The 21824-nt window shown below is 40.4% G+C and overlaps 1 protein-coding gene across 4 annotated transcripts; it reads left to right on the top strand.

Annotated features, from left to right (window-relative positions):
* The first annotated feature begins 1687 nt into the window (after positions 1–1687).
* usp7 (ubiquitin specific peptidase 7 (herpes virus-associated)) lies at positions 1688–21558 on the top strand. Of its 4 annotated transcripts, XM_088612977.1 has the most exons (32): positions 1689–2250; positions 2340–2704; positions 6344–6448; positions 7588–7786; positions 8214–8352; positions 8479–8567; positions 8974–9082; positions 9270–9400; positions 9526–9580; positions 10258–10338; positions 10420–10510; positions 11122–11204; positions 11345–11454; positions 11909–12065; positions 12236–12380; positions 12935–13065; positions 13290–13424; positions 13581–13682; positions 13989–14094; positions 14457–14549; positions 14628–14695; positions 15882–15982; positions 16272–16425; positions 16597–16664; positions 16780–16888; positions 17133–17210; positions 17481–17581; positions 18686–18785; positions 19121–19240; positions 19319–19390; positions 19520–19610; positions 20220–21558. In XM_088612977.1, the coding sequence occupies exons 2-32, from the start codon at positions 2629–2631 to the stop codon at positions 20324–20326; spliced, it is 3306 nt and encodes a 1101-aa protein (XP_088469103.1). In that variant the 5' UTR covers positions 1689–2250; positions 2340–2628; the 3' UTR covers positions 20327–21558. The 4 variants fall into 4 exon arrangements, with proteins under 4 accessions (XP_088469104.1, XP_088469103.1, XP_088469102.1 ...); XM_088612978.1 differs by having other exon boundaries at positions 1688–2704; positions 13593–13682; XM_088612976.1 differs by having other exon boundaries at positions 1689–2704.
* The last annotated feature ends 266 nt before the right edge of the window (positions 21559–21824 follow it).

Genomic DNA, 21824 nt, shown 5'->3' with positions numbered 1-21824 from the left:
TGTGTTTCAGGCATTTTGATTCTGATACTCACCGTTTTAAGAGATGTATATGTCTGAAATAAACTAATTTTCATTAAACAGCTCGAGTGCAAAAGCTGCCACTATCCCTTCCTCAGCTTGTATTGGTAAGCGTGCCAGCTGTAATTGCATCACAGTGACATGTAATTGATTCACCCAATTAACAAACTGAACCAAAGGAGGTATCTTGTACACGCTAGGTGCCTACAGGTGGTTCTTTTTCAGTCTTCCAGTCAAACCCGGGCAAGGTGTTGCTGTGCAATCTCTTCAGTCATTCTGGCTGCTGATTGCCAACAACATCTACCTGTGAGGCACAGTGCTAAGAAACAAGAGAGGACAAGCTGTTGATGGTAATCTTTAATGGCCATTTCAAAAGTACACTAGAACTGCATTGTTAGAACGTTGCCCCAGATAGGTACAGTTTACACTGGCATTAAAGGCTCTTTCAACAGCTCTGTCTACCACAACTAAGGCAGGCACCAGCTAAGAAATGACTTAAAGAGGTACCAACTGTGTCTGTGCACAATTTTCATTTTCATCACAATCTGAGGCTCTGGATGCAAATAACATCTGGAGGAATTCCATCTGGTCACCCTACAAGCAGCGACAGGAACAGCCCCCTGAAACTTGTGCCAGTGCCCCCAGGAGCATGGGAAACCATTCTGCCCATCCAGCTAATTGACCTGACAGTTTGATCCAGCTCTTTTCTTGAAAGAAGCCAGGCTTTAACAACATGGCCGGGTAACACGTTCCACACTCCCACTACCCTTGGCATAAAGAAGTGCCTCCTGTTCTCAGTTTTAAAGAACTTCGGATGCGTCAGGTTTGCCCGATCTTTAACTACCTACAAAAAATGTCCTCGAAAGCCACCTGTCCACACGGCGCCTGGAGACCTACTGCTCCTTCCTTTCCTTTATTGCCATGTGCTGACAATTTACACTATTTTACCCTACTATCTTGAACCAAAGGAGAATTTATGTTTCAGCGCTTCAGTTCATACGGTCGCCTGCCTGCAGAAGGGATTGTCGTCATTTCTGAAATACGACCATATGTTTCCATTCATTAAAATATCTGGATGTCATACTACACCACCAAGGTTGCAGCAATTAGTTTCTGCCTTTGAAGGCTGATTTGTCTCATCAAAACATTTGCGCATCAACAAGTACACGAGTTCTCCTTCCGGAGGTCAGGCCCAAGGAACCTCTGTGGCTTTTCACACACACTACCTGCGGAACCTCAGAGGATACCTGAGACACCTTTGGGGAACCTTAATTGCTGATCACTTTACAAAGGTACTACTCATCTTTTAAAGTCCCCGAGCTGAAATGTGCCAATGATGTGCCAGCGAAATGCACATCCCCAAATTATTATGAAAACAGTAAGTTAAGAAATGAATGACTAATCAAAGCTAGATCTTGAGTTTTAATTTTTTTTAGGCTCTGACTTAAATTATTTTTTAGTTTGCGGACTATTATTTAAAAACAAAAGGTTGCAATGAATAAGCGACACTAAGGGGCAATACAATGCCTTTTTAGTTCCACCCCTCCTAAACATCCATATATAAGACTTATTTTCCGAGCCATTAAAAAGAGGATAAATGCAGGTCAGCTGGCGCACGCCTCTGACTGCGCCGGCTGCGTTAGTGTGCAGTGTGCGCGAGGCTCAGAGCTCCATGCGGATGTGACATTTCGGAGAGGAGCGCGGCCGCCATTTTGAGTTTTCGCCTCGAACCGATCATCACAAACAGAGGGAGAGGGAGAGAGGCTCGGACTGGGACCGGGTTCACCACAAATTAGACGGAGAATAAGCCTTTTAAACGCGGAGCAAATTGGCGTTTAGTTCTCTAAATATAGTCTGGGGATTCGGAAGAGGAAACCGGGTAGAAAAAAAGTCAGAGAAAAACAGACGGGGGGTACCTTAGGCACTTGCAATTTCGGAATTAGTGCGATTCCAAATTAGAGCCGGTTTGAATGGAGAGATTTTTTCGTCGCTCTCCCCGAGACGAGGGACAATCGGAGGAGCACAGAGGCTGGGAATGCAGCGGGGCAGCCGGTCTTTAGGCTTCTGCTCAGTCTGCGTGTGAGCTTTAAAAAAAATCAAGAGTAAACAAAAAAATTGAGTTCAGTTGCGCGCTAGGCTTCTTTTTGCAGGGTAGTTTTCTTGGGTTGCAGGTGGCGTGAGTGATTTCTCTCACCTCAGATCTTGCCCCATTTTCTAGGGGGCAAAAGCCTGGTAATTACTTTTTTTTCCTTTTATTTGGGCTTCCTGACGTTGAAGCCCCTTTCATCCCCCCCTCCTCCTCCTCCTCTCCCCATCGTCAGCGACTTGTACCCCCTTCAAGGCGCCGAGATTGGGCGAATAGCGAGCAAATACGTCCGCGTTTCTCTGCCTGCTCCCCCGCCGACCTCCCCTCCTCAACCCCCGGCGCAGACGACAGGAAAGGCCGAGGTCGTCGCGGAACAGGCCCAGCCGCCCAGGCTCGACCTGTCTTCCCCTCCTCCGCCTTCCCAGACACCCCATCCTCAGACCCGGATCGCTCCGGACTCGGCGTCGGGAAAGGCCGAGGGGAACGAAGACCACAGGCACCATCACAGCGCCGCGGCCGCCGACATGAACCACCACCACCCGCAGCAGCAGAAAGCCGGCGAGCAGCAGCTGAGCGAGCCCGAGGACATGGAGATGGAGGGTAAGGGGGAGGCCGCGATCGCAGACGCCACTCGGGTGGGGGAGCGAGTTGGGAGTCGTGTTTTTTTTTTTATCGGGCTGACTTGAAACGCGTTGCCCAGCGAGCTAGTGTGAGTTTCGGGGTGGGGGGGGACACCGAAGCCTACGTCCTGGGTTTTCCGTGTCAGGAGCGTTGCGGGGAGGTGTTCAGTTAGTCGTGAAATGAATGTCAGCCCGTCAAGGCGAACATCGGGACGCCTTTAGTCGGCTCTTCGGGGAGGTTTAAAGACCTCTGCAGGCTGCGTGACATGATCGTTACCCTGCCGCTAGTGAAAATGTCAGTTGGTGTGATGTTTACACTCCAGGCTCCGTCCCGAAGACGGTGAACGAGTCCCTCTTGGAGGCGACATGCAGCCTGAGATCGGGTGTCTGAACACCATCGCATATGCGTCTTCCAGCGTGTAACCCACACGGTATTTTGTGTCTTTCGCAGCCGGGACGTGTTTTATTCGCGTAGTGGAGTCGCCAAGCTGCCCTGTCCTTTGCATTGTTATCTAGATGGCACGCTGGCTGGGTCGTATCACGCCCCCCCCCCCCGACGTGTCTTAAAAGTACAGCTACAAACGGGTGGTAGGGTCGCTTAAAGAGTCGGCTGTTGAAGCGTAGGGGGTTATCCAGCTCTGCAGAGCCGGCCCGGCGGTGCTGCACCCGCGGGGATGAGGGGAGCCGGTCCACGGGTCGGTGGTAAATAACTGTCCGGGACCGGACTGGCCTTGAATGGACCGGTCCACCACAGGCCGGGCGCAGGGCTGTCCTCTACAGCGGCGTGTCTGCTTGCACTGCCCGGCCCGGCAGCAGGAGAAATGATGGTCTTTTATTTACCAGGCCCGTGGACAGCCAGCGACGTTTTAACACGGGGAGTGGGGGAGGAGGAGGAGGAGGGGGGGGGGGCGATAGCGAAACGGTTTCAAGATGGAGGAATATTATTTTGCAACAGCTTGTTTTGCAGAACAGCCCGTGCGTCCCTTTTAATTTGGTCCTCCCCACCCCCCAAATGCGTTTTCGTCTGTGTGTGTGTGTGTGCACTACTATTTTAACCTTGCATCACCCAGGCCGCATTGCGATTCAGGTCCATAGGCGTCATCGCTGTGACAGTCGGGTCTGAATCGTGAGGTTGTCGCTCTTCACCTGCGGTAAAAGTTCAGAAAAGGCTGCTGTTCGGATCCGGTGGGGCCGGCGTGGGGCCCGGGCCGCGAGTGGGGATTTTCTCTCCTGCATTGTACGGAGAAGACGGACGCACGGACAGCGTGTGGGGCTCGCCATTTTTAATCTGCCGCCTTTATCGCTCCGCCGAGCTCACCCGCCTTTCGGATGCGCACAAAGCACGGCCGCTGTAATGGCATTTCATTGTGAGGCGCCGTCAGTGCCCTTTAAATGTAAACGAAAAGTCACTAGTGTCCATTTCATGCAAGTCATGCTGGGCTTTCAAGGGGAGGAGTAATTTATTTCTGGCCATCTGGGCATCGTTCAGCTATCTCGGAGATCGCCCAGGGGCTCGCATTGGAAAATAAATGAGTACATCATTCAAAACTGCTATAAGTAACGAGCATCTTATAGTGGCTTCAAACTTTCAGAGCACCATACATGGAGGGCGTATGGGGACAAAGCAGCGATTTTCCTTTGAAATATTTAGTCACTGTCAAGCCTGAACAAATAATGTCTCTTGCAGTCCTGAAGACCAGTGAAATTATAGGAGTGTGTTGGCTTGTTCTTTTACTTAGATTGTTCATCAGTGAAGTGGATTTTTTTCGGACAGATCAGTGTAGGATTATTAAATGAGTTGGGATCTTGAGCATAAAGGATGGGGCCAGCACATACTGAGAGTCCTGGGACCTCCCTGAACTGTTCTGTCTCTCCCTAAAAATGTGTAAGCCCTGTTCAGGAAGTAGAGCCTGATGGTAGCCGGACTTGCACGTGTAACAGAGTAAAGTAAACCTACACATTTGAGGCTTTAAATTGAGGACAATTCTGCACTTTAAAACATTTGCAGTGATTAGGTTAAAGTAACTATTTTTGCAAAAACAAGTTAAGTAAGCAAATGCCTTAAATTAATATATCAGCTGACGTCCTCCCTTACCAGCCAGATATCTTTACTTCTCCCAGGAGTTATTGTACTGTGTCACTTCTGAAGTGAGAACATCATTCTTATGACTAGGAATACATTTGTAGATGTGTTGTTATCCTGTGTCATAATGCGGTATGAAACATGTAAACCTCTTGTTTGTGGTTTCTTTTCCAAGTTAATGGATATTCCAGTAATGCTTACAACATTTAAAGTCATGCACGGCTTTATTCTAGGTATAGGGAGATGGTGTTTACACCTTAGTTTTCTTAGTTTCCTTCTTGTTTAATAAATGTTTGTGGCTGTTTATTGGAGCTCTTTCCTTTATTTAACTCCCTAAAACCTCTGTCGAGTTTGGAGCTGAGGTTTGTCTTTAGATGCCAATTTGCAGCTGTACAAAGGCAGGAGTTGCCAAAAGTAATATTGCATGTCAGTCGTGGAACTGGGAAAACTGTAAATGGTGTGGGAAAAACTGGAGAAAGAAAAGGTATTTGGGTGCTTTTTTTGTGGGTTTGTATCCACAGAGTCTTGCTTAAAGAACTACAAGGTCAGCAGCTTCTGAAATGAAACTGGCTTTAGAGTTGCTATGAACCCGATTTCCTTTCTTATAGGGTGCTGAGTTCTTAAAATACGGTTTCAGTGCCTTTTGGTTGGGGCTTGGGAGTTTTGTGCAGTTTGCATGGGTGGGATAAAGGTGTTAAGTTATTAAAATCTTTTGCCTTCACACCTTTGACTTGTGTTTTCTGTTGTGTGAGTGTGACACAGTAAGTTGTTCTTTCTGTGTTGTGAACCTGTTCTCGTTATTTGTCAGTTCATGTCCACCAGAGCCATTTAAACCTGGAGGCTCATCAACAGCTATGAGGGTGTGTGAGACTCAGCCCTGCCACATGCTGGTTCAGAAATATGTTTGGTACCGGTAGTTAAAATAACGATGAGATTGCTTTCGTACTAAGCTTCAGATTTTCTTAATATTTAGTTGAATTCTTTAATTGAAAAGTCTTTTTATGCAGGATGTCTCTTTACAATCTTAGTAGTTGTAGTTTCGTTAGGAAAACTGCCTTTGCCAGTGTTCTCTTTCCTGTGTCTCTTACTGAAATGCTGTTTTTGATGCATCTCCACACCTCAGTGGGCACCACGGGCTAGCTGTCCTTTCCACTTGAGTTCACCAGTGGCTGTTGGTTTTTTTGAGCATCTTTATCATCCTGGACCAAAAGAAGTTTCTATGTGTTGTTATAACCAAAGTCAGTAATATCACATAGGTTTAGAAAAACCCTATGTTATCACTTGGTTGAGTATACTTTCGTTATTACCGCACTAATGATTGTATGGTTTGTCAATACATAAGTATTATATGTAGACTGACGACGCTTCTTCTTAGCCTTTCTTTCACTGTTGTCCTGTTGATTTGTGGGTATGGGGTAGTTTACAGTGTATCCTTACAACGTAGTACTTTTATGTTGTAAAATAATACACGTCGGAAGACTTTATTTTAATGCCAAGCTAGGCATCTCTCTAAACCCTGTGATTTTTCACTTTTAGCGGGAGATACAGATGATCCCCCAAGAATCACTCCAAATCCAGTCATTAACGGCAATGTAGCAATGGCTGATGGACACAACAACACAGAGGAAGACATGGAAGATGGTAAGTTTATTCTAAAAAAGTTCTATATGATATCAGGTTCCATCTAAATGTCAAAAGGTATAAAACTAGTAGATTTTTGTTTGTCCACAGTGGAAATGTGACATGTTCTGGGTTTGTAATTTGTTGTTGGAAAGCTAGCTGAAATTAGTCCTGAGATAAGATCAGCTATCAGTTATGAGAGGACACCCAACTGCTTCACTTGGCTGATGGTAATTAATTGATTCCAGGGATCTATCATGATTTTTTGGAAGAAGACAGAGTTTCAACTTAAATGATATGGCCAAGTAGCTTGTTCCAGACCCTCCCAATCCTTTATTTAAAGAATTAACCCCCTTTTTTTCCCATAACACTTCCATATCAATTTCTCTTTGGGATCAATAAAGTCTTTATCTATCTATATGCATAGTTTTCAGTTGTGCCTTTTGGTTTGTGTTTCACTGTTAAGTCAGTTCTTGTACAGAAAGGTAACTTATAATTTACTTCCTTAAGTTGTAAGACGTTTGTTACTGGTCTACCAATATTGCACCTCTTTTTTTTTTTCCTTAAAGCTTGATTATAATCTAGTGCTTTATTTCTGCTTGGTTAAGAAGTACTGCAGGAAGTGACCAGTCCTTAGTCCGATGGGGTGTTTGTTAGCAACCTCTGTTCAGACTTTTTCATGGAATCGGCAACTAAATGTGATAAAGAGAACATACAAGCCTTTTAAGATAACTCAAATGCTCTGTCTTATTAAACAGTTCTGGAGTTAATGTATTGCCAGTACTTTGGGGGATGTATGTCCATCGTTTATGATGTGCGTAACTGTTAGGAAATGTGATTGGTATAAAACGGGGCTCTGACGTACCAACCTCGTCGCCATGGAATTAAACATTGATCAAAGACCCATTTAAAGCAGGTTTCCGAGAGCTCGTTCATTTTAGTGGCTGCTTTTTCCCAGAGTATGCAACCTGCCATTGGTCGTCGATATTCCCGGTTTCAGGAGAAAGGAAAGTAGAACAGGCATATTTAACGTTCAGCTTAAACTACAGCAGCAAACTAGTAAATTCTGTAATGCCAGCTGGAAAACCTGGAGTAGATCCTGCGAGTTTTGACTGTCTTTACTATTTTGAGAAGTGCTGCAATGTGCTCTGTCCCCACAGACACAAGCTGGAGATCGGAGGCCACTTTTCGGTTTGTCGTGGAGCGCTTCAGCAGGCTGGGCGAGTCTGTGCTCAGTCCCCCGTGCTTCGTGCGGAACCTGCCTTGGAAGATTATGGTGATGCCAAGGTTTTATCCCGACAGGCCTCACCAGAAGAGTGTGGGGTTTTTCCTGCAGTGCAACGCTGAGTCTGACTCCACGTAAGATGCAGCTGTTATTGGTTGTTATTTCTAAATGCCTGGATATTTACTTTGTGTGTAAATGATGAAAACCATAACTGAATAACTGTAATGTATTTATTGGTGGAAGGTATCTGCATATTGTATGTTTTGTATTCTGATATTGCCTGCTTTAAGCTTTGCATGGAACTTTTATTAGTAAGTGACAGCTCAGTTCAGTCAATTTGTACACAGTAGTTTTTTTCAGCCTACAATTTGTCTTTTTTTGTTTTGTTTTTTAATTCAACCTGCAGTATGAAACTTAACTAAGCTGACCTTTTTGCACGGCTTGCTGTTTCTCATATTAAGAAAATGTTGCTAGATTTGACTTATTTTCTCGAAAGACCATGTCCGATCCCCAGTATTCAGAGGCTTGGTCGATTTAACACTTGTTTTGTGTTACTTGCAGGTCGTGGTCTTGCCATGCCCAGGCAATGCTGAAAATAATAAATTATAAGGATGATGAAAAATCCTTCAGTCGCAGGATCAGTCATCTTTTCTTTCACAAGGAAAATGACTGGGGTTTTTCCAACTTCATGTCATGGAGTGTATGTATTGTTTCAGTAGTTTCATGTTTTAGGAGTGGTTGAGACGAAGATGTAGAAATCATAAGATGTTTTTGAGTGGGATTCCTTTCCAAAGACTTGTCAAATTAATTTTATTAATATTTCTAGGATGTGACCGATCCAGAAAAGGGGTTCATTGAAGATGACAAAGTATCGTTTGAAGTTTACGTTCAGGCAGATGCTCCCCACGGAGTGGCGTATGTATTTTTTATTCCTTACGTTGTTTCATGGGGAAGGGGATTCAAATTCTAGCTGCTTAATGGGTTTACATTAGAGCATCTGTGAAAACTGACTTCCTTATTATGGCTCATACATGCTGAAATTTGGGATGTTTCTGTCACCGCGTGAGAGGGCGCACACAAAGATGTTCCCGTTTTCCCGGCCTGTTCAGGACTGCGAACAAATGCAGCAAGCTTAGTGTTGGCCCATTTGAAAGGGGGCAAAGGCTACTTGCCTTACAATAGTAGCAGCACTATTCTAAGTTTTAACTCTAAAGAAAAGCTGGGTGAGAGTCGGGGTACGGCTTCCGAGATGACTTGAAATAATTGGAAATTAAGTTTACTGCCAAAGTTAAGTCCTGTAATTGTGTACATTGTATTATAGATGGGATTCGAAGAAGCACACGGGTTATGTTGGGCTGAAGAACCAAGGAGCTACCTGTTACATGAACAGTTTATTACAGACACTATTCTTTACGAATCAGCTCCGACGGGTAAGTCTATTCTGCAAAACGGCAGAATCAGTATTTAATTTTTAGTTCACAAAATTGATGCATTGCTGGCTTATAAAAAAAGATGTGGTTCATAGACCCTAACATGGGATATTTTAATTTTTCCTACATGCAAGTATGTTCTTATTTCCTAAATTTGCCAAATTCTTTTGTTTTACTTCTGTTTTAGGCAGTTTATATGATGCCAACAGAGGGTGATGATTCTTCCAAAAGTGTCCCTTTAGCATTGCAAAGGGTGTTTTATGAGCTCCAGCACAGTGACAAGCCAGTAGGGACAAAAAAGTTGACAAAATCATTTGGGTGAGCATTTCGTGGAGTTCTAACAGCAAATCTGTTCTGTACTTTGCCCTTTTGGAATTCTTTTAATTGAGGAAAAGTGTTTAGTAGACTGGAGCTGCCAAATATTTTATATTTGTCTTTTGAAGGTGGGAAACATTAGACAGTTTCATGCAGCATGATGTGCAGGAACTTTGTAGAGTGGTAAGTACATTTAATTGAGAGATAGTGTTGTTTTATTTGGCCATGTCTAGTTCAAAATTTGTACTGTTGCTCCTGAGCTTGCAGGCATTCCTAAATTATATTTAGATGGAAGCTTTTGTAACTCAAATACACAATTCCCACTGTAAGACTGAGTTGGAACATAAATATATTCTATCCACTGTAATATAGGATTTACTATTCTGAGTTTGTGATGCCATATAACTATTTAACTGTGGTTGCAGTTTTTCTGTCGTGTGGCATTGCTTACTTTGTATTTTAAGTGCAAAATGTATACAAATATTTGGATAAATTATACAAATATTTGGATTGTGCTTTAAATAATATAAAACCTTCCACAATAAAAATTAAATGCAGCACACCCTGCTTATCTGCCATTCTGAGGGTCCAGAAAAGCACAGAATGTCCCCCCCCATCTCACACCAAGCACAGACATCTCTACTTAAAGTGGCCCTGAGCTCCGGTGCTGGCCGAAGGTGCGAATAACTGCTCTTCCGAGGCTCTTCCAAAGTAGCTCCTGGTTCAGCACCATGACATCTGTGGGTCAGTAGGGATGAAGAGTAATTTAAATCCGCATTCCACTTATTAGTGGAAGAGCATCTACTTTTTAAGTTTTACTGTTCATTTTATAAACGTTTAATATTCTTCCCTCACTTTAGCTCCTTGACAATGTTGAGAACAAAATGAAAGGCACTTGTGTTGAAGGCACCATTCCGAAACTCTTTAGGGGGAAGATGGTGGTAAGTTGATATTTGCTATGATCCGTTTTCTTCCTGTGTATTAGCTCGTTCTTAAGATGTGCAAATGTTATTTCTTTACAGTCCTATATCCAGTGTAAACATGTAGACTATAGATCTGAGAGAATAGAAGATTACTACGACATCCAGCTCAGTATAAAGGGAAAGAAAAACAGTAAGTATATAAATTTACTCATTTCAAAAATCCTTTCTTTCATGTAGCTGCGTTTTCTCCATCTGTCCTTATTGAAATTTAAACTTGGAACAGGCTATATCGTTAACAGGGTTGTCCATGGTTTCTGTAGTGTTGAGGCATATTGAATGTTTTGCTTAAGCTTAATGTTTGTATTTGTTCTGTAGTTTCTTCCAAAAACTAAACGAATATTATGTTCTGCACCAAATCATCTGTCATAATACATTATGTACTATGCATATAACACTAGGTTATTATTTAATCTATATGACAGTAAAGCAAACTTTTGAAAAGACATCTTGGATTTGGAAGAAAAATGCTGCATCCAAAAGAAATGTCAGAATGTGCAGCTGTCCTTAAAAGGAATTAACTTGTGAAGTGTTGTATTGAGCATTGCTCACTTGAATTAGCAGGTGCATGCTTTCAGTGTTGCTTTACCCAATTTTTCTTCAGCAGTGTCTTTCAGGTTTATTTACTACATTGACAGATGCCAGTAGTCCTTTTAGGAATTATTGTAAATATTTTTAGGTCTGAGATGTGTGCTCAAGTCAATGCTTTATAGTAACCATGTATTCTCTGTATTCTCTCTGCAGTATTTGAGTCCTTTAAAGATTACGTAGCAGTGGAGCAGCTGGACGGAGATAATAAATACGATGCTGGGGAGCATGGCCTGCAGGTGAGGCTTAACTTCTTGTACTACAAGACAAAATACAATATGTGAAGTCTTTTTAAGATACTATCTTATGTTAAATTTCCTTTGTGGGAAATTTAGCGTTATAAGAGTGTTTTAACATTTGCGGACATTGTCTTCAACAGGAAGCCGAGAAAGGAGTGAAGTTCTTGACATTTCCTCCTGTGCTGCACTTGCAGCTCATGCGATTCATGTATGATCCCCAAACTGACCAAAACATTAAGATCAATGACAGGTAAGAAGTCTGCTTGTGAATACCAGATGTCTTTTTAACTGTGATTTTATGATAGATTGGAAATACATCATTCGGGGAAGTTCTGCCATTTCTTCAAGAAAATCATTTTACATCTTTCAAATTATACCCTCTTTATAAAATTAAGACCCACTAATTCTAAAGCATTTTAGATCGGCTATAGAGACCAAGAGTTATACATTTTAAATCTCCTTTATTAACATAAGTCAAAACTCTAGAATTCGTCTTTATGTATTGGGGATATATTCTCCCCAATAAATTCTTGCATTGCACATAATCCAGTAAACCTTATTTAAATTGATGGATTTTTCCTCATGTGGGTATGAAGAATATGGGAATATCAAGCTTGAATGGTTTAGAAATGAATGCAAAAACCTGGCAGGAAAAGTAATAGGTACTTTAACAAGTAACAAAATGGCACTCTTGTGTTGTCCAGGTTTGAGTTTCCTGAACAGTTACCCTTGGATGAGTTCTTGCAGAAGCCTGACGTTAAGGATCCAGCTAATTACATCCTCCATGCAGTGTTGGTCCACAGTGGGGATAATCATGGTGGACACTACGTGGTGTATCTCAATCCTAAAGGAGATGGCAAAGTGAGTTATAAGGCTGTTCATGTTTGTGCATGTTTGTGTTATGTATGCTTTTGACGATGGTTGTAAGCAACAGTAGATCTTTTCCCAAAGCATATCTGATTTTTAAGTAGGTTTTAATGATTAAGTCGTATGAAAAGCTTAATTTACAGATTTTTTTTTGTATCTCATAGTGGTGCAAGTTTGACGATGACGTTGTATCCAGATGTACAAAAGAGGAAGCAATTGAACACAATTATGGAGGACACGATGATGACCTGTCAGTTCGTCATTGTACTAATGCATACATGTTGGTGTACATTAGAGAATCCAAACTCAGTAAGTAATTCCTAATTCTTCATACACAGACCTCTTGGCAGACCACATTGTTTGGGAAATGGAGCAGCACTGATGATGATGTCTTACTTGAGAACAGTGTTGTTGTACGTTTTCTATAGCACTCGAGCTGCAAATCTTTTAAGTGTACAACAATCGTTTCATCTCCAGATGGAATACGTCCAATATATCTTCTGTATTAAATTTAGTTTTTTGCATTATTAATCATTACATTGCTGATACAGACTGGTTATTGTAAAATCTTTGCTCAGCACAAATGTTAGTTTGCTCCTCACCTCGCAAAGAGGACTTGTATATCACACAGAACCGCAGTATTCAAGTGCTCCTTTTGGTTTTTGCTTTTGAAGAAAGCTACTGACCAGTACCTATAGGTCTGAAGTTTTAATCCCTTCTTCTCTGAATATGGTCATAACTCTTCTTTTGCGTCCGTTTGATTATATTTTCAACCATTGAATCTATAAGGGTGATTATGGTTTAGGTTAACCTTAGCCTTCAGTTTAGTTTACACCGTAACCCTTTTCTTTCCTCTTGTGCAGGTGAAGTATTGCAACCGGTCACAGATCTTGACATCCCACAGCAACTTGTTGAACGGCTTCAGGAAGAAAAGAGGGTTGAGGCACAGAAAAGAAAAGAGAGACAGGAAGCCCACCTCTATATGCAAGTCCAGGTGTGTGGAGTCAGAGCTGACTCGTTTTTTTGAGTGTTGCGTGCATAAGCTCATTTGTATTCTAGATGGTAATTGTTTGCATCTTCAGGGTTCTAGTAGCTTTCAATCCTTTTTTTTCATTTGAGATAAAAATCAGTGTGTAAGCTCAAGGTTTGTTCTTTTGGGATGTTGTGCTCCCAATCTGGAAAAGCTTTTTGTTTTCCTGATCATATGTTTTATTTCAGATAGTAACAGAAGACCAGTTCTGTGGCCACCAGGGCAATGACATGTATGATGAGGAGAAGGTGAAATACACTGTGTTCAAAGTTCTGAAGAGCTCAACCCTCGCCGAGTTTGTCCAGAATCTCTCGCAGACCATGGTAAGCGTTTTGTACTCTATTCCTGAAGATTGCGTTTGACAAAGAAATGTATAAATTACTGATGCATGATTTTTTCCATGTTACAACAGTGTCATAAGCATGTGAGCTTAAGAGTTCTTTAAGACGTGAATCTAGTGTTGTATTGATCTGCTGCAGGGTTTCCCACAGGATCAGATCCGGTTGTGGCCGATGCAGGCGAGGAGTAATGGCACAAAGAGGCCGGCAATGTTGGATTATGAAGCAGATTGCAGCAAATCTGTAAGTATGTGAAATGCAGCACATTTTAATCTAAATGTTAGATTTGCATGAGTTTAATGCAACATGTATATTTGACACAGGTCTGTTTGCAGTGCATGCACTAGTTTTTAGCTTTAGTAGTAAGGCTTTAATTTGAAACCCAGTAGGGACTACTGTAAAAATATTGTAAATATGCCATAAGAACTACTCCAGCGTCTTAAAGATGGGGCTCATAAAATTTTTCTGCTGTGTTTAACTTTACTTGAGTTTGGCCTGAGGTATAGTGAGGTAGAGTTGTATCAGTGTTGTGTATTATTTTCTGGACAGATGATTGACTTGAGTGACAATGAAAACCCATGGACCATATTTCTGGAAACAGTAGACCCAGAGATGGCTGCCAGTGGAGCGACGTTACCCAAATTTGACAAAGACCGTAAGTGTTTCAGTGTTGAAGTCAGTTGTGCAGTGCCATTGTAATTAGACTATAACAAGAATAGTGTCTCAAATGAAACATTCCCTTTCAGACGTAGAACTAATTTTATAAGTGTTTTTAACAAAGGTTGTTTTTCCGGAGTATGTGATATATCACTGTTCTGTTACAATGAAACATTTGAAGGTGAAAACAAATGAACCTGTGAGCAGTTTTAAAATGTCCTATATTAGTGTGGCTTTTGAAAGATGCTGTGCAAATAAATCGCAAAACCTTATTTTTGTAGATCACTTCTGAGTATATGTGGTGACTTATCAAGAAATACCAAATTAGCACGAGGAATAATTAATGTATTTTGTTTTCAGATGATGTCATGTTGTTTTTGAAGATGTATGATCCAAAAACTAGAAGCTTAAATTATTGTGGACATATCTACACACCTATATCCTGTAAAATACGTAAGTTAACTAATTTATTTTGAGTTTATTTTCTCCTATTAGTATTTGGGGCTTTATTTATTTTTCTTCTTGAAACAGGAGACTTGCTGCCAGTTATGTGTGAAAGAGCAGGATTTCCGCAAGGAACTAGCCTTATCCTCTATGAGGTGAGTGGCTTTTCTGGCCTCAAAATATGCTTTTGGCACTTTTTAAGCCTGTGGTTTTGTGTGATTCTCTTGCTTTTCCAGTTGTCAGTTACAGAGGAATGCATCAACACTTAAATTACACTCCCACTTTATTTGAACAAATTGTATTTCCTTTTTATCAATGTCTTTTGGAAATATATGAACTCCTTAAGCCTAGTGTGTATTAGTAAAGCTAAGAGGTGAATTAATGGAGTAAGGGCATAATTTGTCTTGATCTGTTTACAAAATACAACTGCATCTGGCTTATTTACTCAAGAATTAATCGAACTGACAAATACTGTGCTGACAGTACCATCGGGAATTATTTGTTGGGCACCTGAGTGGTTCAGCCAGTAGAGGCGCTGTGGCCCAGGTGATGCTAGTTCGATCCTGAGTCATGTCACTTGACAACTCTCTGGAATTCCCCGCATATCTGTGCACAACAGGAAGTGTCGTCAGGTCGAGGGGGGTCTGCACTGACTCCTGCAACTTGCCAGGCACCTGCAGGCTTGTGGAGACACGCGAGAGAGAGAGAGGGCCTGCCCTTGCTCTAGTCAGGGCTCGCTCTCCTGGTGGAGCTTACACTTTGTCAGATGAGAAAATTGGGCCTGAAGTGGGAGATGGTTGAGCCTTAAAACATTTGGGTATTTCACTTTAAAAAATAAATACCAGAAAGCAGTGGCATTTTTCAGAGATCGTTTTACACTTTGCCATTAAAGCAGCAGGCTTTCTGTTAGCGCTGGATATGATGACCCTGCATCTCAAGTCCTTGGTGGCCAAAACAACATGTGAAACTCTTGGGTGCCTTGTTTCTCATGAACTTCAGACTTGTCTCCTGCACATCTGAGTTTGCCTTTTGCCTTCTGAAATAGGTGTGCTCGTGTTCTGGTGAATGAGAATGATCTGGCCTCTTTCTGCTTGGCGCGCAACACATCTGAGAAGGCTGTGCAGTATTACATTTAGACCATGAGAAGTCAGTGAAGCTAGTGGAGAGCAACCATGCAGAGCAGTGTCCCTCATGGGTTGCAGCGTTGGGATGCAGTTTTGTTTTGACATGCCACCCGGGTTGGCACAAACAGTAACTAAAACAATCTAAATTTGAAGGGAAAATGTATCTGTTTTAGTTTCCTTCATATTCCCTAACCTCAGTACTCCACTGTCTTTTCAGGAAGTAAAACCCAATTTAACAGAAAGAATTCAGGACTATGATGTCTCCCTGGATAAAGCGCTCGATGAGCTGATGGATGGGGATATAATAGTGTTTCAGAAGTGAGTATTTTGTAAGAGAGAACCTGAATCGGTAGTCTTTCCTGCAGTGTCCTCCTCACTTAAATGAATGGGAAAAGAAAGAAAATGATGAATGAATGCTGTAAAGAAGATTAGAAAAATAAGTTCCAGAGAAGTAAAAAAATTACTAGTGTAGTTGCATATCTAATGAGCATACTAACAATTATGTAATACGTAGTAAATACATTATATGATTTATGTAGCAAAATGGGCTGAATGCCTACTCTTATTTGTACCTATTCTTACAAATATTCATGAAATTCTTCTCTAGAGATGACCCTGAAAATGATTCAAGTGAGTTACCAACTGCAAAAGACTACTTCAGAGACCTGTACCATCGTGTGGATGTTATCTTCTGTGATAAAACTATTCCTAATGACCCAGGCTTTGTGGTTACACTGTCAAACAGAATGAACTATTTCCAGGTGAGTACTTTTACAACTTGTAAGGTATATCTTGTTCTAATGATGTACAATTTATTTAATCAAAAACGTACCTGAATAATAGCATTTGGCTTCTTTTCATATGATTTTTGTACTCACTGCCATACAATTGTTGTATATACATAAACTTATCTATGGTATCCTTGTTTTTAGGTTGCAAAGACGGTTGCACAGAGATTAAACACAGACCCAATGCTTTTGCAGTTCTTCAAGTCCCAAGGGTATGTCCATTTAATGTAAAGTGGAATGTTGCTAAATGACCATTGAAGCAGCTGTAATTACTATGAGTGTTTTGCATCTTTAATATCCATTTTGTTCATGTCTTCTTGTATCTAGTTACCGAGATGGACCAGGCAATCCTCTCAGGCATAATTATGAAGGGACTCTAAGAGATCTGCTTCAGTTCTTCAAGCCCAGACAACCCAAGAAACTTTACTATCAGCAGGTGAATCCTAATTTTGACTTTGTTTTATTGATTTGGTTGTGACAAGTCCAGAATGAGTCCAGGTTGTTTAACCCTCACCTGAAAAAGAATCTCAAGATTTCTTTGCATAGCATAATGTACATTGCCGAACCCTTCATTTTTATGAGTACATTTTCTGGTGTTGTGATTAAAGATCAGGTCTAGATGTGTGGAGTTTTTCTTCAAACTTGAAAAGGATTCAAATGTTGGTTTTTTTCCTCTATAGCTAAAGATGAAGATAACAGATTTTGAAAACAGGAGGAGTTTCAAGTCCATATGGCTGAATAGTCAATTTCGGGAAGAGGTAAAATTTGCACATTACAAAAATTGATCACTGGTTGACGTCAAAACCATTACACCTTTTTAATGAATGTTGATAAACCTCTTCAAATGGAATTTGGAATATAACAGTTCTGTTAGATGTTTGAAACTCTAAGTTAGGTATTTAGTAAACTTTAACTCTGGTATTCATAATTTTATTTTTTGAGAACAGTACTATTAACTTTGCAGGGAAACTGTTTATCCCTTAAAAGTAAGTTACTTTTTAAAGTCTTTAAAAATCTTATCTTTGCAGGAGATAACACTATACCCAGACAAGCATGGCTGTGTCAGAGATCTCCTGGAGGAATGTAAAAAAGCTGTAGAACTTTCTGACAAGGGTTCAGAAAAGCTCAGGTAATGGCTAGGTGTTTGATTTTTAGAATGTGATATCTTGCAGCTTATTCGTATTTCATAATCATACAGGTTACAGGACATGGCATTTCTCATGGAAGTGTTTTTAATGACGGTCAGCAGGCATGTGGGTGTCTGAGGCCTTTGCCACTTGGTTGTGCTTGAGACTGGTACCAGCAGAAGGAATAATTTTCATTGATAATTTGTAGAAAATGACTATTCAGATAGCCTTTGGTTAGAGATAAAGGATGCCACACTAGTACCTTAATAGAAATTGTAGTCTGCACTTCATAATCACCATCAGTCCCCTGTATTCAGGTTCTGCACACTGCCAACAACAGGCCAGTCCATGCCGGTTGTTTTCTGGGATTTGTAGGGGGTGTTTCTGATCAACTATGCGAAATTATGATTTTAGGGGGATGTTATTCCAGTTTGATCATATGTGGAGGTGTTCCACAAAGTAGAAGTGTTCAGGGAATGTTGTTGCTTCGTGACAATGCAGCAGTGCAATCTGATACTCGGATGCTCAAACAGCAGTTCATGAAAGTGACTCTGACCCCGTGAGTTGTTCACACGGAAGTCCAGACCTGACCTGCCCCTAGAGCTTAGTCCGTTTTGAAATCTGAACCCTTTCTTTTGTTTACAAAATTTATTTTGTTGGCAAGGACAGGTTAAAGGTGGAGTGGAGCAAGTCCATTGAAGTGAAAGGAGAGTTTTGTAAGCAGTCGAGGCCTGAAGTACAGTACCTTGACCAGAAAAGCCTATAGTGTCACTACAGGTTGTTTTGCAAAAAAAAAAGTGTCATTTTCAGGGTCATGTCGGACCCACTAAAATCTTTCTCTGTTTTGGAAAGAAAATAGTCCACCACAGGAAATTAGCAACTTTGCCAATCAATAAATGTTAATTCCCCTTGCGCCAGATTTTTTTTTAGATTTAAATGCTATTAAAAATGTTGCAATGATGATGAGAAATGTCAAAACTTATGACTACATCTGACAATGTAAAGAGATTCATTTCAAATGTGCTGTACAGGACATTACTTCTCTTGTTTTCAAAGTTGATATCTATTAACTGTTTCCTTATTTTTGGCTTTTGTGGACACTTCAGGCTGCTAGAAATTGTAAGCTACAAAATAATTGGAGTACACCAAGAAGATGAACTGCTAGAGTGTTTATCTCCTGCAGCAAGTCGCACCTTCAGAATAGAGGTATGTGAAATGTGCAGGTTTGTACACTAACCAAATACTTATATGGGTTGTATTGTATTATTGGTTTTAACATTTTATATTTAGAAATATATACTTAATATTTCTATCTAGATTACAATTTGGTGTAATTTGAAGCCATTTAATGGAAGAAATTAAAATATTAGTGCATTTTGGGAATCCTGGGAAACTCAGCAGGCCAAAAAATGTTTTAATCCATTTTCTATGCTCTTTATCCAGTACAGTTTTGCTTAACTTAAAAAAAAAAAAACAGGTTTATAATTAGTATATCAGCAAGTAATTCATGGGTTCATAAGATTACTTTTTTAATTTGATAGGAAATCCCTCTGGACCAGGTAGACCTTGATAAGGAAAATGAGATGCTGATACCTGTTGCACATTTCCACAAGGAAGTCTTTGGGACGTTTGGCATCCCATTTTTGCTGAAAATTCGTCAGGTATGTGTTGTGCATGTATGCAAAGCTGTGTCTTTAAGGAAACTGTCCTGTTCTTCATACTGTTGTTGCGTGTTTCAGGGAGAGCCATTTAGGGAGGTTATGAAGAGGATTCAGACCATGCTTGACATCCAAGAAAAGGAGTTTGAAAAGGTAACTGCTGACTATACTGGACAGCTTGTCGATAAATTGCTTTGAAGAAAAATTGCTTTTGACATTTGGTATTTGTAATTGGCTTTGGTCATCATTTAACCCATTATCCTTTTCATTTCTCACTTCAAGTTTAAGTTTGCAATCGTGATGATGGGTCGGCATCAGTACATCAATGAAGATGAATATGAAGTAAATCTGAAAGACTTTGAGCCTCAGCCTGGTATGTGAACGCTGTTTTAGCAATGAAGAGGAGGAATATGTGCTTAATATTCTTTTAGGCTTTTTACAACATTTTAGATGCATTTGAATAGGCAACCCATTAGTCTATATTCCATTTACCTTTTCTAAATACATTTTTACAGTTCAGGCCTAAAGCATGGAACACAGTAAATCCTTTTTTGTACAACTGCTTATTGTATTTTATGCTGGGTTTTCCCTATTTTCTCAGTATACATAACACTATTTGATAGTAATAAGCTTAAGTTTAATTTTTGTTCCTTCTTTGCTGAGAGTACATGAATCCCTCCCTTGGGGAGGTCCATGCAAACTATATTTTGCACAGAATCGATTGTTTTCTGTCGGATATAGAACATATATTCAAGTCAAAACATAAAATCCAATACCTTGACCATCTATATAATGTAAAAGGTGAGTTTGCAGAAAATGATACTATTCCAGGCACTGAGTTTTTCGAGGTGTAGATGGAAAATCAGATCTGTTCTTGTACTAAACGGTTTTGAGTTTTAGCTTGGGTTGTCCTGAAGGCAATTAAGCAGTGGTGCAGAGAGATTGCAAAAGTTTTTGTGTAATCTTTTTTTTTTTTCCCTAGGCAACATGTCGCATCCAAGGCCTTGGTTAGGGCTTGACCATTTCAACAAGGCTCCAAAGAGAAGTCGCTATACATACCTGGAAAAAGCAATCAAGATTCACAACTGACATCTTCACCCTAACTGACCATACTAAAGACTTAACCAAACCTCTTGTGTGCGCCACTGTTAACAACCGCAAACCTTGGGTACACATGCACCACATATGAAGTCTTCAGCAAAAAGGATTTGCTGCTGATGCTTTTATTTTGTTGAGGCTGTTCAGTTTGGCTTCTCTGTATCTGTTGACTGCCTATTTTGTCTGGAAGAACCAATTGGGTTTTATCACAATGAACGATGTGGACCGATAGGCAATTTTTTAAATAAGTTGTTACAGCGATGAAAGCTGCTGCAGTGGGAGGGGACAGAAGATAGGAGCGGAAAAGGTTGCCGTTTGGGGGGGAAAAAAAGGTTTCCATCATTTTTGAAATTCGACAGGTGGCGTAAGATTGCTAGTTGCCTAATGTGGTTGTCCTGATATTATACCCTGGTCCTTTAGTGCAACTAGTAAATTTCATGTTTACACAGTTCTGTTTCACTTAGTTTTGGTTGGAGGAATTCAGTTTGTCTTTACCGCTGATCTTGTACAAAACAATCCACAGCATCAGTAATAAAAATCTGTACTTCATCTTGCACGTTGGCACTTAATATCAAAGATTTTACATTTATCTGTGCCGTTAAATGTAATCTTTGGTTATGGTTTTTTTTTAAGTTGGTTTTTTTTTTCCTTCCGCTCTTCTGTCACTTTGCTGTGGGTTTATTAAGCTGATGCCATTGGTCATGTTTGATGGCTTTAATGGAAGTTGACAAGTTTTACTGTACTGTGCTTTGGCAAATGGCTAAGAACACATAGTGTTGACTGGTTGAGGATGTAGAGAAACCAGCATTAATAACCGAAATACAGCCTTTTTAGCACAGAAGGCATGCTCACTAGCGTTTAGTCAGCTGTTGACTTTGTAAAGATAAAATTCAAATTGTATATTTAAAGAATGAACATGTAAAATTTTAACACTCAAAAGGTAATTGTTGGGTGCAAATCATTTCACTGATGTTCATATTCATTGTGTGTAGTTTTATTTTGGTCCCTGACTCCATATTTTATTCCTTTTTAATTTTTTTTTAACTAATGGCAACAGCGTGTCTAGTTTGAGTGCAGTACAAACAAAATTGAATTCTGCAGATCACATTTTCAGTTCTCCAGTCTTTTTAATTTCCTCCTGTAGCAGCAGTGTACGACAACTATTCCTGTATATTGCCTTTTTGCTGGAAAATGTTGTATGTTGAATAAAATTTTCTATAAAATCCTATGTAGCAATCTGTAACCACCACTCAAAAAAATATTTGCAAGGTTTTGAAATCAATTTTTAGATTTACATCATAAAAGAATATTTCAAATCTCCAGTATTGATCATCACATGTGGCTCTTTTCCCACAACAATGCATTGGTTCAGTGTTTGTTCGATGTTGGGAAAAGAAGGTTTTTCTTGCGTGTAGATGGTGTTTTTTTGAGCAGAAACTTAAGAATTTTTCCACAAATAAACTGGCAAATGATCATGTCAATATGTAAC

The sequence above is a fragment of the Lepisosteus platostomus genome, chromosome 19, assembly GCF_059453375.1.
Source record: "Lepisosteus platostomus isolate fLepPlt1 chromosome 19, fLepPlt1.hap1, whole genome shotgun sequence".
In the NCBI taxonomy this organism is placed as follows: domain Eukaryota; kingdom Metazoa; phylum Chordata; class Actinopteri; order Semionotiformes; family Lepisosteidae; genus Lepisosteus; species Lepisosteus platostomus.
This window is presented reverse-complemented; position numbering and strand designations above follow the sequence as displayed.

What these genes read in the sequence shown, in the direction of transcription:
- usp7 (XM_088612977.1), top strand. Translation starts at nt 2,629, where the DNA reads ATGAACCACCACCACCCGCAGCAGCAGAAAGCCGGCGAGCAGCAGCTG. An exon ending in TATAAAGGGAAAGAAAAACA is followed by an intron (nt 10,511 to 11,121) that starts GTAAGTATATAA and finishes TTCTCTCTGCAG; the next exon opens with TATTTGAGTCCTTTAAAGAT. An exon ending in ACCCAAATTTGACAAAGACC is followed by an intron (nt 14,095 to 14,456) that starts GTAAGTGTTTCA and finishes TTTTGTTTTCAG; the next exon opens with ATGATGTCATGTTGTTTTTG.